The sequence below is a fragment of the Uloborus diversus genome, chromosome 5, assembly GCF_026930045.1.
Source record: "Uloborus diversus isolate 005 chromosome 5, Udiv.v.3.1, whole genome shotgun sequence".
NCBI lineage: Eukaryota > Metazoa > Arthropoda > Arachnida > Araneae > Uloboridae > Uloborus > Uloborus diversus.
In genome coordinates, this window is record NC_072735.1 from 99,851,708 (window position 1) to 99,868,001 (window position 16,294).

At 35.5% G+C, this 16,294-nt stretch overlaps 1 protein-coding gene across 1 annotated transcript in view; it reads right to left on the reverse strand.

Annotated features, from left to right (window-relative positions):
- LOC129223399 (ribonuclease 3-like) overlaps positions 1-16,294 on the reverse strand; it is a 98,306-nt gene that overhangs the window by 11,188 nt on the left and 70,824 nt on the right. Inside the window, exons 16-20 of the mRNA XM_054857994.1 lie at positions 10,496-10,601; positions 8,443-8,575; positions 8,238-8,320; positions 7,791-7,897; positions 5,631-5,723 (exon numbers count right to left, since the gene is read on the reverse strand). Coding sequence (XP_054713969.1) covers positions 5,631-5,723; positions 7,791-7,897; positions 8,238-8,320; positions 8,443-8,575; positions 10,496-10,601 — 522 coding nt within the window. The remainder of the gene's footprint in view (positions 1-5,630; positions 5,724-7,790; positions 7,898-8,237; positions 8,321-8,442; positions 8,576-10,495; positions 10,602-16,294) is intronic.

Sequence of the window (16,294 nt, forward strand, 5' to 3'; positions counted from 1 at the left end):
TTAGTGAAAATGTCCGCGATGTTTACATTTGTCCTCACATATTTAATCAAAAAAATCTTTTGCTCAATTAAATTTCTTAAAAAATGGTACCTTACATCAATGTGTTTTGTACGGGAATTCTCAATGGGAGACTTAGAAAAATCAATTGTTGCAGTGTTATCACAATAAATGACTGTATCCCTAAGCTGGAGGTTTTCAATATTTAATTCACTTATTTCTGTAATTATCCTCTTCAGCCAGACCATTTCTTTTGCAGTTTCACCAAGTGAAATATATTCTGCTTCCCATTGTGGATAACGCAACACATTTATGTTTAAATGTCCTCCAATTAATTGGGACCCGATCAATTACACAAAATTGATCCACCCATTGAGACTCTATCTTCCCGATTAGCGGCGTAATCGGAGTCGGGAAAATGCCCGTAGATCTACACTACTGATTGAACTTAAATTTAGTTTGTATGATATTGTATACTTTAAATATCCTAGCAATCTTAATAGAAAATCCCAATGCTTCCTTCCGGGATATGCTTGAAATTGGGAAAAAATGTTCACCGCATAAGAGATGTCAGGCCGGGTCTTTCCCGCTATGTATGCCATACAACCCAACAAATTTCTGTATGGGAGCTTTTCTGCTTCCCTTTTTTCTTCCTCAGTTTTCGGGCAGTCGTCTTTCAACAAAACTGTACCCTTTGAGATTGGGAGGGTTGAATTTGGCACATAGTAATCAGAGAATAACCCCAAGACCTTCGAAATGTAAGAGCTTTGGTGAATAAAAAGATTATTTTTATCTTCCACAAATTCAATCCCCAGTAGCTTTCTGGTTTTCTCCATTTCTTTAATATCATACATACTTTTAATTTCATTAATTACCTTTTAATTAAATTTTCATTTTTTGCTAGAATTATTATATCATCTACATAAATAAGAAGAAAAGTGTTTTTGTCTCTATGATATACACAATTACATCCTTTTAATTTTTGAAAACCAAAACCACGAAGAACACTGTCTATTTCTAAGAACCAGTTTCTTCTGGACTGGTGTAGTCCATAGAGAGACTTCAATTTACAGACAAAATTAGGGTGGCTTTTACTGACAAAACCCTCTGGTTGTCTCATGTAGATTTGTTCCTCTAAATCAGCATATAGGTAAGCATTTTTTACATCAATTTGTGAGTGACACCATTTTAAAAGACATATAAAAATAGAAAAGAAAACTCTCACAAGTGAAAACTCAATTACTGGGCTAAAAACTTCAGAATATGACTCAATTGACTGACGGTCCCCCCTCACAACCAATCTGGCCTTGTATCTTACAATTTCACTCCTGTCATTTACCTTGAGGTCGTAGACCCACCTATTTCCCAAAATTGGTTTCCCCTCTGGTGGGGGTACAAGGTCCCACACCTCTCTTTGGTTAATGACATCTAATTCAGACTCCATGGCCAGTTTCCAGTTGTCCACCTCGGGGGTAGCGATACATTGCCTATACGAATTCGGTATAGAAATTTCCACTAAACTTGCTTCTTCACCTTCCCCCGAACTCTCGTCACAGATTTCCCCTACTGTTGGATTTTTAGTTGAAAAGTCAAAAAGTTTTGGTTTATACTCTATTTTATTTACTACAATATTTTAAGATCTGTTTTAGTGAATTTAATCTTACTTTATTTTTACCGGCAATTGTATAATAAATATCAGTCCTGTCCCCGGTCTTTCTCTTTTTGGCTTCTCTAACCCATTTAATTTTTTCACAGGGAGTCTGCTCAACGCTCTCCTGGATTTCCTGTTCAAGTTGAACTTCACTCATAGGCCTGATAAAGTTAAATTTTCTCTCATTTTTATTTTGGACTTTTAATTCCCCCCATTTTTCATTTTCATTGAATTTTACGTTAATAGTCTCTGTGACTGTTCTGGTTTCAGGATCCCAGATTCTGTACCCTTTGGTACGTAAGGCGTATCCGACCATGATCCCCTTGGTAACCCTCATATCTAACTTTTTTAGTTTAGACTTAGGCTGACCTACATAGGCAGTACACCCAAAAATACGTAGATGTCTGTCTCACTGAAGGTTTACGCCCAGAAAACAGTTCAAAAGGGGTCTTGTCCATATTTCCTATTACTGTCCGATTCCTTACATAATTAAAACAAAGAGCGGCTTCAGCCCAAAACTCATCCCCCAATCCAGAATCATTGAGCATAGACCTCACACCGTTCATTATGGTTAAATTGTATCTTTCTACTACCCCGTTCATTTGCAGGGTGTAGGAGTTGGTCCGCTCTATCTTTATTCCCTGATTGGTGAGATAGTTCTCAAAATCTTTGTTAACAAATTCTGTTCCATTATCGGAACGGATAGCCAAAATTTTTGAGTTCAGGAATCTTTCAGTCCTTTTTTAAAAATTTACAAAAACATTAAAGGCCTCATTTTTTGCTCTTAAAAAGAAAACATATGACTTTCTTGAGAAATCATCTATAATTATAAAAATATATTTCTTTCCCCCCCAAGGACTCGGTCTGAAGGGGTCCCATCAGGTCCATGTAGAGCAATTGAAGTGCAGAGTTAGTACGTCTTTCTGGCATAGATTTAAACGAGCACTTCCTCATTTTTCCCAATTGACAAGGGTCACAATTGGGTTTTTGCCCCTTCTTAATCTCTAGTCCCTGGACTGCACCAAGTTTACTCCTTTTGGTGATACTTTCCATATTTATATGGCAAAACCTCTTATGCCATTTTTCCATATCAACACTGACCATATTGGCCCCTTCAGACGGATCCTTGGTCTTAAAAACTTTTGTATAATTAACATTTTCACAATCAATATAAAAATTTGGTTTAACATGATAAAGTTTATTTATTAAATTTGCTGTAAATAGTTTAACATTTTCTTGATTAAAAACACAGATCTTTCCGGGCAACCATTTGAGCTTATAGCCCTGTCTGTCTATACAAGAACCAGAAATTAGGTTGCGTCGCAGTGTTGGAGCATAGAAAACATTATTGAGAGTGATGGTAACTAATTTTCCATCGGATTTGATTTTAAAAATTACTTTCCCAATGCCCTCTACTTGGCTCTTCACGTTTCCTACAGCTACCTCCATTTGTGTGTTTTGCACAGGCTCTAGCTCGGCAAACAATGACTTATCTCGACAAAAATGAGATGTACTGCCGCTATCCAATAGCCATGTATCCTCACATTTTGGGTAGGTAGTGTTTGCAGAAATTTCGTTTTCATTTACTGAACAAAACATTCCTGCCTGAGGGTCTTCTTTGGTTTTGAATTTAAAATTTTTATCCTGTTTTACTTTGTTATGGCTCCAACACCTCGACGCAATATGCCCTTTCTTTTTACAAATGTAACAAACTTTATTTTTAGCAAGAAATTTACTCCTACCATTTGCCATTCCGGAGTCTCCGGGTTTTGAAAACATTGCCGAATTTTCTACATTAGGCTCTTCGGCCAAATACCTAATCCTGCCTTCCTCAGCCAGTAGTTCGTCTCTTACTTTAGAGAAGGTAAATCTCCCTTCTTCCCATCTGTAGATGGCTTGAACAATACTGCTGAAATTTGGAGGTAAATGCCGTATCAATTGAAAAGTTCTGAGTTTTTCTTCCATAATATATCCATTTTCGACTAATTGGTTAAAAATTCCCCCCAACCTTGCAGCGAATAATCCCACCGTTTCACCTTCTTGCATTTTGCAAGAGAAGTAGGATTCCCATAGTGCGGCTACTCTGGCCAAAGATGGGGGTTCAAAATTTGTCTTAAGGGCTTTCCAAGCTTCACTAGGATCTTCCAAATTATCAATTAACCTTTTTATGTCCTTTTCTAAGTTTAAATAGATGATGGCTAAAGCTTGGCCACATCTTTTTCTGTCAGCACTAGTTAATTCTCCTCCCGGTTTCTTTTGGGTAATCTCCCATAAATCCCTTTCTATGAGCACCATTTTTATATCTTTGGACCAGGTAGCCCAATTATGGGAGCCCAACTTCTCAACATTTCTATAATCTTTCTCCATAATAAAAAATGATTCAATTTTCTCCGGGCAGGTCAACCACGCTCTGCTACCACCTGTTGGATATAATTTGAGGTTATAGAGCTAATAGCCTACAGCTAAGCTGCAAATTAGGCAACTCATTTCCAACTGAAAATTTGAGGGAGTGGTCTGCCCGAAGAAAATAAAACATGAATCATTCTTTACACTGAAAAACATTTATTTAACATATATAAAAATGGTTACAATACAATAATTTGGTCCTCCGAAGAAAAATTAAATTATGTTAAAAAGATCTTACAATAAGTCCATGCAGGTGTCAAAAAGTCCTGTCGATGTTCCATAGTGAATTCCCACAGGTAGATGGACGGCATCGCAATCTCCCCAGAATTGCAAGCTGGTCAGTTCACACCTTATGAGCCAAGTTCACTATATCAGGGAAAAATATCGAAGATGGACACGATCCTTTTTCCTCGGAGACCAAACGACCCACTTAGATTTAATTATAACTTTTCACCTTTATGGACGTCATGGCAGCACGTGCTTCCAAAACTGAAGACATCAGCAGGGAACCATTCAGAAAAAAAATCAGACCTCACCTGAGAGGCCAGTAGCAAAACTTATGAGGACATGGACAAACACATTTACAAACACAAACAACACAAGACGAGGAGACAAGTGAGAGAAAAAGTAGCCGATCGAGCTACGGCCGGTCAAAGTATTTATAGCCAGATCCGACCTTGCTCGTAACAATGTGACGTTACCTTATTTGCATATTGCAAGAACAACTCAACCCGAAAAAACGCAGCTTGCAGGTTGCACAATTCTTATTTAATTTGACATTCAGCACTCAACACCTCAACATGGTTTTCTCATGTGATCGACATGTGCTTTGTCGGAAGTTTACCGACATCTGCCGAATGACGGCAACCAATCATAGCGTGCCACATATTTTTCCGAACACTTCCGATTCAAACTCGGACATTTGAGTGTCGGTGGCAGGTGGATGGGATTTCCCGCGCAAGGTTTTTCCCGGAATGGCAAAAGGTAAGTTACAATTTTTTTTTTTTAAAACAACATTGGTGAAATCCTTCAAGAACCAAAAATAAAGGCATTTAGCCCAACCTATATTTTCCAGATAATATGAAGGAAAATATGGCACATTAAATATCACTGTATTTAATAAGTACAAATAATGATTGTGCATTTAAGATTACATGACTAATTTCCGTCTTAATTTAAAGAATTTTTTTCTAAGTAGAAATTTAATATGAAGTGAATGAAAGAATGGAAAAAAAAATTACTGCTGTTAATTACTGCTGTTTTAAATGCAAGGAGAAGACAAAAAGTAAGTTCCTCTAGTTGACTGTGGTCTGAGTTGTTTATGAAAATCAAAAAATAGAATGAGACATTTAGGATGAGGCATCCCTTTTTTTCTTTCACTTAAGTACCAAGGACATTGAGACATAAATTTGTCATACCCACAAAACTTTGACACTCAAGTTATCCTGCATCCAGAGTTACATTATACAGACTTTTTTGATGTTCTTAAGTAAAAATGATACAAAAATATAAAAATGTATAATTCTGAATGCAATGGATATGAAGTTTAAATTGAGTTTTTAGTTTTCATTCTTACCTATGTCCAGATCCAACAGCCAATCGATTGCCTTGAAAATACACTGCTACAGAATACACACGTGTGTTTGTAGGGCCCATGCATTCAATCACTCTAAAACATAAATGACATAAAAAAAATAAATATGATCATATAGCATGATCCTTCCCCCCCCCCCCCCCATGATAAAAAATAATGATTCACTTATGCGCAGATTTTTCCAAAACTCAAGAGAATAGTTGATATGAGTTGAAGTTATATAATCATGTGTACACTAGTATCAACCAAGGACGAATACAAGGGAGGGGCGATCGCCCCCTCCTTGAGCCGAGATGCAGGGACTCTCTCTCAGCATATTTTTGACACTGAAGTTCCAAAAACATAATTTTTAACAATCTTCAACAATATTACCAGAAACAGCGCTTTCCTTCACAACTTTTTCAGAATTGTAGTATCTTTCTAGACTGTTCGGCCGATTTTCATGAAATTTGGCACAAAGTTAGTTTGTAGCATGGGGGTGTGCACCTCGAAGCGACTTTTCGAAAATTCAATTTTGTTCTTTTTCTATTTCAATTTTAAGAACATTTTCCGGAGCAAAATTATCATAAGATGGACGAGTAAATTACGAAATTATCATGACGTGGAATGGGAGAGCGAATGAACATAGCCAATTGGCGAGAAATTCGTTAGCCATTATTTGTAAATGTACAGGCAAACCAAATGACCTTTTAATTTTCAATTACGGGCAAAGCCGCGTGTAGGTACCACTAGCATATATATATAGTGGCGGATTTATCATATTGCAGTTGCGAGGGGTTCTATGATATAGTTGTCCCATTGGAGTTACAAAAATGCACATGATAAATTTTTTACATAGTTCCGGGATAGACAAAATGGGCTCCCAAAATGCATTGCAATGAAATTCCAAACTTGTAAATCCGCCACTGTATATACAAGTAATATTTCTTTCCTCTGACTAAAAGCCGTGGCGCCAGAACCAGTATCGCAGGTATGGCAATTGCCAAACCAAAATAAGGTACACCTATATTATCAATAATTTTTGCTATAATCTGCAATTTTCATAAACAATATTATATTGTCATATCAAATTTAAGCAAAATCGTCGTCTCTGGCTATGCAGTCTCTGTGAGTTTCTTGTGCAGCTTTTATAAAAGTTAGCTACTGTATTAATTCATATTTAAATATGTAGATTGTGACAGTTTGAAAATTAATTTTAAAGTTGTTGCACTGAAAATAATCTGAATTCTCAAAATAAGACATATGTCCACGTTGATGTATCGTCAATTGTCAGCATAGTCCAATACTAATTTTGTAATACTAAAATAAATTACTTTTAACAAGGAACAAAAACAAGTACTCCATTCAATTTTGCATTGGATTTTATAACTCTTTTACAAATTATTGATGCAAGCTAATTCTTTTTGCAGTATTATTTTTCAAATGAATTTCTTAATAAATGTTATTAAAAAAAGAAAGAGTTATTTAAAAATATTTTTGCTTTACTATTGTCATTAGAAGTAGTAGATTTAAATCATTTGTTTAACAACTTATTAGAACCTTTGTACAAACACAAAATATTTTTTGTGGCTTCTTACCTTAAAATAACAAATTAATTACTTAATGTTTTTCTTTTTTTTTTCCTTACTTCTATATACATACCACAATGAGGTGATAAAACCGTACAGAAACAGTAACAGCCACCAACTGCAGAAAAGTTGAATTTACAAGTTTATCAACTTATGCAGCCTCCTTTAATTTTGCCTAATTTAAATGCAACCGCCAGTCGTCAAAAGGTTGCCCCCCCCCCCATACTAAAGGTGTTCCAAAAAAATGCCATGACACACTGTAATATAGCATAGAGATAGGAAGGGTGACACAAGTCATGCCACATCTGTCCATGTACAGCTGAATTATCCTGCATGAAGATATTTGTATCATACCGGAATTTCAGTAGACTACAAAGAGCAAATGCCATTAAGAAATTTAAGTCAAAAAAATTTAAATACATGGGGTAATTTACATAGGAACTTAGTTTTTTTATTTCTTTTCATTTTAATAAGAAGTTTTACACATAAGAGAAACCAAGACAATTTACACATTAAATAAATTCTGAAGGCTATAAAGAAAGTTATTTCAACAAAAGTAAATTCTTTTACATACTTATATGTTGGAATATCTGGCTCTCCACCATCCATTGAGCGCAAGGTAAGGCAACATTGCTGAAGTTTCGACTTTGGATCATTCCAGTCTTGATTCATGATAAAATCCTATTGTATAACAAAATAATGTGTAACTACACAACCTGTTTCAAACATTCACCATACCTGGTTAACATTTTAAATAACCTTCAAACTTAACATAGAAACAAAAAACATGAATTCGATCTCAGCATAACGTCACTTTTAAAGGTAGTTTTCAAACACTATTTACAGACTTTCAGAGTTCTAGGCAACTTTGAAAGATTTATTAAACTTTGAAATTTTATTTATATTAAAAAAAAAACTTGGACTTTTGTTTTACTTTCAATAGAAAACAGAATATTAACCATATGGTTAAAAAAAAAAAAAGAATTTAAATATTTTTGCATTCTATAGAAATGGTACTTACCTGTAGCCTTGGGAAGAAACAAACCTCACAGAACTTTCTGCAGTAGCCAAGATCTTTGTCAACATATAAAGCTCCCAGAAAAGCTGAAATCAAAGTAGTACATAGTCAAATACATATAACCACCAGCATAAATAAGTATTCAAGTCTTAAAACTAGAAGAAACTTCAGATAAGTAAAAGACAGAAAATAACTACGAAGAACCTACCTTCTAGTAGATCTGCTTTATCCTTGGGTTTCAGCTCAACTTTGTCATGTGGATAAATAGCATATTCTACCATTCCTAAATCTTGACAAACCACTGCTTGAGTTCGATTATTTACAAGAGAGCTCCTCAATAGCTTAATAAAATAAATTCATTATTAGCAGTTAATATATTAAACTTTTAAACAAGATTTCAGACAAAAAGTTAACTACATGCATAGTAAAAGATTTTTTTTAAATATGGCGTATTCATAATCATAATAATAACAATAATAATAATAACCTTTTCACAACTGAAGTCACTGATAGTGTTATAGAGCCTTGAGGATATATACTTCTGACATAACATATTATTCAATATAAGGTTCTTACTATACTTTATCAGAAAAACCTATGACAAATATGGCTAACAGCTTATCAAAAAACAAATCTTTGCTCAATATGTTACTTAGACATGCTGGTAAAAAAGGAATTTCTTATTGAAGTTGTCTTGAAGCAGTAGCAAAAATATTGAAACAACTCTTGGTAGTTCGGTTCTTGAGAATTTGAAGGTCTGTCTGGAAAACTTTGTGTGGTCTTTAAATAAAAAAAACCTTGTTTAACTCAAATAAATCCTATACATTTTGCAAATTTGAAGAGATATTGGTGGGGAGTCACCTATCAATACGATAAAATTCAAAGTCAACGATTCTCATCTTTCTGTTATTTATAGTTATTTTGCAACTAAAGTCAGCATGTAGGTTTCAACCTACTCTTCAAAGAACCCCCTTATTCAATACTTCAAAATAATCACCAAAGGAACTTCTGAAGCACTCACGAAGTAGAAGATTACTTTTTCATTCCCTAGCACATTAGAAATTTACAATTGATTCTGCTCAGTGAAGTACATTAAAACAAACAAATTTCCATATCTTTTTAGCAATAATAATATATATATATATATATATATATATATATATATATATATATACTATAGTGGATGTTGGTTAACTGAATCAACCGCTTTATTGAAATCAGCCGCTTTATGAAATCAAAAGTGTTTAAAACGTACCTGATTTATATAGGCGGCGGCTACTGTATTTACATTTTGTATATTACACAAAATGGAATGATTCTACAGGGTTTGTCCGGAAAGTAATAGGACTGAGTCGATTAAAAAAAACTTACTGAGCCAATTGTTACAATTATTTAAAAACTTTCAAAATAGGCTCCTTCTGCGCGGAAGCAGCCCTGCCAGCGTGATTTCCAAGCATCAAAGGCGTCACGGTAGGCATTCTCCGGAATAGCCTTGAGAGCCGCGGTGCAAGCTGCTTGGATCCCCTCTGTCGCCTCAAAATGCTTGTCTTTCATTGGCCTTTTCAGACGAGGAAACAAAAAAAAGTCCGGGGGGCCACATCTGAGCTGTAGGGCGGCTACGGAAGCGTTGGGATGCCGGCCTTGGTCAGGTAGCTGTTCGTCATCAGTGAGCACTTTTGGGACCAACTTCGCGCACACCTTGAGCATGTTCAAATGCACCGTCACAAAACCATGAACCTCAGATTTTGGTAAATTTAACATTTGGGCAATTAAACGAATACTTAGTCAACGGTCTCAGTTCAAAACTTTGTGCACACCAGTCACATTGTCGGTGTTTGTTGAAGTCGAAGGTCTTCCAGCACGGTTTTCATCGGCAACCTTTTCCCGGCCCGCCGAAAAGACCTGGTGCCACCGAAACACACCACTTCTTGCTAAAGCAACATCTGGGTAAGCCTGCTTAATCATATCAAACGTCTCTGTCGCAGATTTACCGAGTTTCACACAGAATTTAATCGCATACCTCTGCTCTAACGAACGCTGCAGTTTCGGCTTGCACCACTCACAGAAACACGTCGCGCGAAAATGTCTGTCCTGACTCTCCAGGTGCTCAGAGACAATCGACTAGCCGCTTGTTCGTTAGCTAGGAATGCCCTCTACCGAATCCAGCCGGCGCGTGCACGCTCCGAAGTACAGTCGCGGCGGGAAACAATCAGTCCTATTACTTTCCGGACAAACCCTGTATATTTTAAAACTTAACTCACAGACAGATGTCCTTCATGATGCTCAGGGAAGAATTTATAAAGATACTCAGATGCAACCAGCTGAAGTACAGTGTCTCCCAAAAATTCAAGCCTCTGATTTGAGCCCCTAGATTAATGAAAAAATAGTTAGAAGAGGAAATTTTCAGCTAAAAATACTTGGTTGCATGCACACAAACCAGGGTTGGCTTTCTGCCGGCAGAAACTAGTTTTAGCTGTGCCAGTGGCAGAAACTGGTTATAACCAGTAAAAACCGGCAGAAACTGGCAAAACTGAAAAATGTCTTTAATAACTCAAGAAATTACTAAATGATATTCATTCAAGTAAACTAAAAAATTAAACTTCATCTTCATATCATAATCGTAAAAAATAAAGTCCTATGCTAGTGCCCTTGATTTAGTTCAGAAAGGGAACTTTTCAACTGCAGATGTTCGTAATATTTGGATTAATAAACAAAGAAGGAAATACCATATGGGTGCTTAGGAAAGAGGAGTGAAACGCAGAATTAAACAGGTAGTATTGATTGTAATTTGCTCAATTATATGCTTCATCTAAATTGCTTGTGATTGAAATTAACATGTGCTTCCAGAAGAAAGCGCCAAAATTTTACGTGCGAATATTAACCTAGATTTTGTACCCAATGTCACGGCTTTGCAAAACAAATTGGCCATATTTCTTGAAACTTATTTTTCCAGCCAAATTTTTATCACTACCCCAATTGCTACATAAGATAAACCAGATTAAAAAATATGTTGCAATAGATGAAAGTTTCACGAATATTGCTTGTTCCTTGATGCATTGCCTGCTAGCTCTTCTGCTGCAAGAATATTCTTAAGTTTCTCATTTGTGCATATTAAATTGAGAAACTGTTTAGATTTTTGAAACCAAATTTTCTAAGAGACAACTGCACGGTTCAAACAATGTAACATTTGATTTTGAATTGTGATAATATTGTAATTAAATTATGCTTTGGTTAACAATTAATTATTTTTCCTTGCATTTCATATTGCATGTCAATAATTCTTTGTCATTTTGTGAGTTTTTGCCGCAAATGTGGCAGAAAGTGGTTTTTGCCATGCCGGTTTTAACCCTACCAGTGGTTTTAACCGCCTTGGCAGAAACTTGCCAACCCTGACACAAACACATATATTCAGGGTGTTCATAATTAATCGACACTACTTTAAAAGTTGTTTAGCAATGAAACTATTGATCAGAAATTAATGAAATTTTGTATGTTCAACATAGTAAAAGGAAGGGAAATCTGTTTGAGCAAATAAAAAAGTTAAAATTTTTGCTGCCGGGGACCTTTTTTTAATGAAGTACATTAGTACCTGATCACCAAACCTTCATCCATCTGACATTTGGCTTTGGAGGCATTTGAAAAATCTCGCAAATTGCAATAATCCGAGAACTTTACTCAATCTTTAATACAAGGGCGCCCATATAGGGGGGCTCAAGCCCCCCCCCCTTTAAAATGAGAACTTCCTTGCTTTTAGTGCTTTTATCTTTGTAAAAATGTATAAAAAATTCTTTTTCAGCCATTAATGAATTAGTTATTAAAAATGTAAAATTTTAATATGTTTAATCTGCATTGTATATCAAACTTTAATATGTAAAATCTGTTTCCACGGGGAAAATATTTTGCTAAACCATGGGGAAATTTTTTGAGCCCATCACCCCCCCTCCTTAAAATTCTGGCGCCCTTGCTTTAATACAGCATATCACAACATGTTTGCAGCATTTCAAAGATCATACTGCAATCAACTGTAGAACATGCCATCTGATGATTCCAGAAGATCAGACGAAAATGACAGCCATTATGTTGAACATGTCCTGATGATTTGTTTTAAAACTATTAGTTCAGTCAATAGGTAGAAAAAAATGGGCTTGCCTTACAAAAAATGGGGTCAAAGATTTTACTTTTTAAATTTGTGTATACTAGTGCCAATATGAACTAGTATGTTGTGGCCATCACGAAACTTTCTTCTATATTTTTCTTTTTTTTTTTTCTGATCCCTCCCCATGCTTGACGAGGAAGCAATATTCCCAACAAAAACAAAATGACACATGCAAAAACTTGACGACTATCCCAATGTCTGAATTATTGCAAAAGCAAAGCAAAGAGCGAAAATTGAAAGTTATTTTAAAAGCCTTGCTTGAATGAATTACAAATATTTTATTTGTTAACAAACATAAGATGGCAACAGTTCAAAATTTTAAATCATTGAGATAATATTTCCTATCATTTCCATACAATTAAAATCACGAGAAATACGCAGACGACAATCTATTACGATTTATCTTTCTTATTGTTGCATTAATAAAAATATTTTTATTCGCAAAAAAAAAAAAAAAATCAACACCTCTTGGAGCGATCGGCGTCAAAATAGAACCAAAGCCTGTTTACATATGGATTCACATATATTCCAAATTTCAACCAGAACGTAGCATTACTTCTTGAGATAGGGCACTCAAAATGGAAAAAAAGAACGGGTGATTGCGCTACCCCCCTTTTTAGCTGTTGACACAAAAATAAAATCAGTTCTTATACCCACTAAGGGCTAGTTGCCGATAAATTTTTCTTTCATTCCGTTCATTATTTCTTGAGATACAGCAGTCACAATTGATGACAAAAAACGTTCTATAGCTCAACCCCCATTTGAGTTATTGACACCAAAATTGAATCAGCACCTGTTCCTGTTAATACCAACATATGGACCAAATTTTGTTTGATTCCGCCAGTTACTTCCTGAGGAATAGCAAGCACGCGTAACTCGAAAAACGTCCCATTGCTCCACCCCCCTTGGAGGAATTCGCGCCAAAAACTAATGGGCACAAGTTCACATAGGGGCACATATGTGTACTAAATTTCGTTCGATTTCATGCGGTAGTTTTTGTTGTAGAGCGGCCACAAAAAACTGGTCACACACAGACGTGACACACATACATACACACACACACATACACACACACACACAGACATTTTCCAAAAATGGTCGAAATGGACTCAGCACACCTCAAAACGTTCGAATCCGTCAAAATTCGAAATTCGAAAATTTGCACGAATCCAATACTTTCTTCTATATATTAGATATAGAAGAAAGTAAAAAACCAAGTTATCCGACACGAAAGACCTCGGGAGAAGTTTTGGGGGCCGAAAACCCCCCAAAATTTGTGACTTTTTGTGGTATTTTCAAAATATCTCAAAAGTGGTTAAAATTACAAAAAAGCAAAGGAAGCATGATTGTGTTTGCTTATTAGCTGCCTGATATTCGTTCCTTCAAACTAATATTTAAAAATCGCATCTTTGTTTGCAATAATTAGACTAGAATGTACGAATTATATGCCTCAAATGAATGTATATATTGTGTAATCCAGTTACAAACTGCAATATATCATCTGTTATTGGAGTCCAATGAAGACTACCTCTGTCAGACCAAAAATGTTAGTCCGTGAGCAGTGGGGAAGGGTTTTTTTTTTATTATTGCATCGTCGTATGTGCTTTAAATGAATGCATATATGTATTTCAGTTTCATATTACATCGTATGTTTTTCGAGTCTAGTGGGAACTAATCTGTCAGCCAGAACTGCTACTCTGTGTCCGGCGGGGGGGTGGGGGGGGGGGAGCAAGAAACTCAAACTGTCGATAAACTCTCTGAAACTAAAACTTCTATTCAAGTTCTAATAATTGTGACGCCTTGCTTTCGGTGTGAAAGCTTTTTATTTCAGAGTGGAGGAAAACTGCCTATTTTCAAGGAGGTATAGCAAGCTTGCTATTTGTGCTACAAAAAAGTTGTAAATACGACAGTTGTAGGAAATTTAATGTTCTTTAAACTTTATATTTAATACTTTTTTCTAAGTTGAACCATTTCGGAGATATTTTGAAAAAAATAAAAAAAGTCATTAATTTTTGTGGCTTTTTGTCCCCCAAAAGTTCTCCCGGTATCTTTCGTGTTGGAAAACTTGGTTTTTCCATGTCGGCACCAATATGTACAAATTTAAAAAATAAAATCTTTGACCCCATTTTTTGCAAGGTAAAATGTATCTATTCTGGACTATATCTCAAATGTATCGCAAACTCTAACAAATTCCTATCCTTCCATTATGGTCTTCCCAAAATTTCGAGAAATAGTTATGTTGCTAGACAACTTTAAAGTGGGGTCTTTAATTATGGACAGCCTGTGTGTGTGTGTATATATATATCTATATATATATATATATATATATATATAGAGAGAGAGAGAGAGAGAGAGAGAGAAAGAAAGGGGTGCAACAGTTGTCACAGTGTTGTGTTGTTTCTTAAACCTAGAGGTTAGTGAAGAATACTTATTTGTATTTATTCATTTTTAAAAACACCTTTTACAAACAATTTATCCTGTGTTTTATGCTGTTCTTAACAAAACTTGTTTCCTTAATAAATTTTATTTTGTATTTTGGTGAAGTTGGGATAGGTGACAAAACGAACTCAACATTAAGCGCCATCAGATCTTTCTACAACACTGCCTACAGTTCCTATTCTATTGTTACACAATAACCAAGAATGTAACTGGGTACAGTAAAATTAGGGGGGCAAAACATACATTACAGAAACACCAGCACAGGAAGTGCAAGATGGACATTGAGATACATCAATCAATGAATCTCTACATAGTATAAAATGAAGTCCCTCCCCAAAAAGCGTCTGTGTGTTTGAACTCGCAAAACTCGAGAACTACCTGGCCGGTTGCGCTGAAATTTTCACAGTTTGAAGTCCTGAGAAGGTCTGCAGACCAGTTTGAATAAAATTCGATGAATAGTTCTTTTTTTTATTCCAATTTACGTCCAATTTTCACATAAATTCTCAAATATGGGGATGAAAAATTACTTGCACATATTAATATTACATATCGTTAGAAAGGGTAGAATGTTCAACGTTCTACGCAATTTGTTTCAATGCTCTAACTTATTACGGCAGGAGTTATTTGCGTTTTTAGCTCGAATTTTTTTAGGCTTAGCTGAAATTTAGGCACTAATTCCTTCATTAAATAAATCAATAAAAAATGAAGGAATTGTCCCACAACTTTCTTTTTGACGCCATTGAAAAAAGCGACCTTTTTTACTGCAGATCTAACTCGACCTATGGTCGAAAAAATAATCTTTTATCTCGAAAGGAAAAAAAGTCACAAGACTTTTTTAATCAAATTTAAGAAATCTCGATTCCATTCAAATTGTGAACCATTTTCTCGTGTATTTTACTTTCTTAAACTTATTTTATTTTGTGTTTCCATGGTTACGCATTTTAAATCCACCTTTCTGGATTTAATTTCTTAAAAGTATTTTAATATCTGTCGTCATTGTTTGGAAGGGAAATCATAATGTTTTTTTTATTTATTTTTTACGCCTGATTGTTGAATATACGTCACTTGACACAATTTTTATTTTTGAGGTGGACCAGGCAAAGCCGGGCATCGCAGCTAGTGTTACATAAGGTTTTGATAAAAATTAAAGTCTAAAAATAGCCGCTCAGCAACAAACTTTTGTTTGTTTCTTTGCTTCATGATTGTGCTATTATTATCATGTTTGGCAACACGTATTTCGCTCTTTTTGGAGTGGCAACTATGGTTCTTTATTGGAGCAGTGGTGGCCTGATTCGTATGGCATTGGATTTGTGACCAGAGGGTCCTGGGTTCGATCCTAGTCGGTTGAAGATCCACCCTCTTCCTTAATGGTGACTGGGGAACATTAAATATGCTAGTGGTCACAAAGTCCTCCAAGTGAAACGATACCTCTGGGGGTGCTGGACCAGGGATTGCTCGGCTTCTG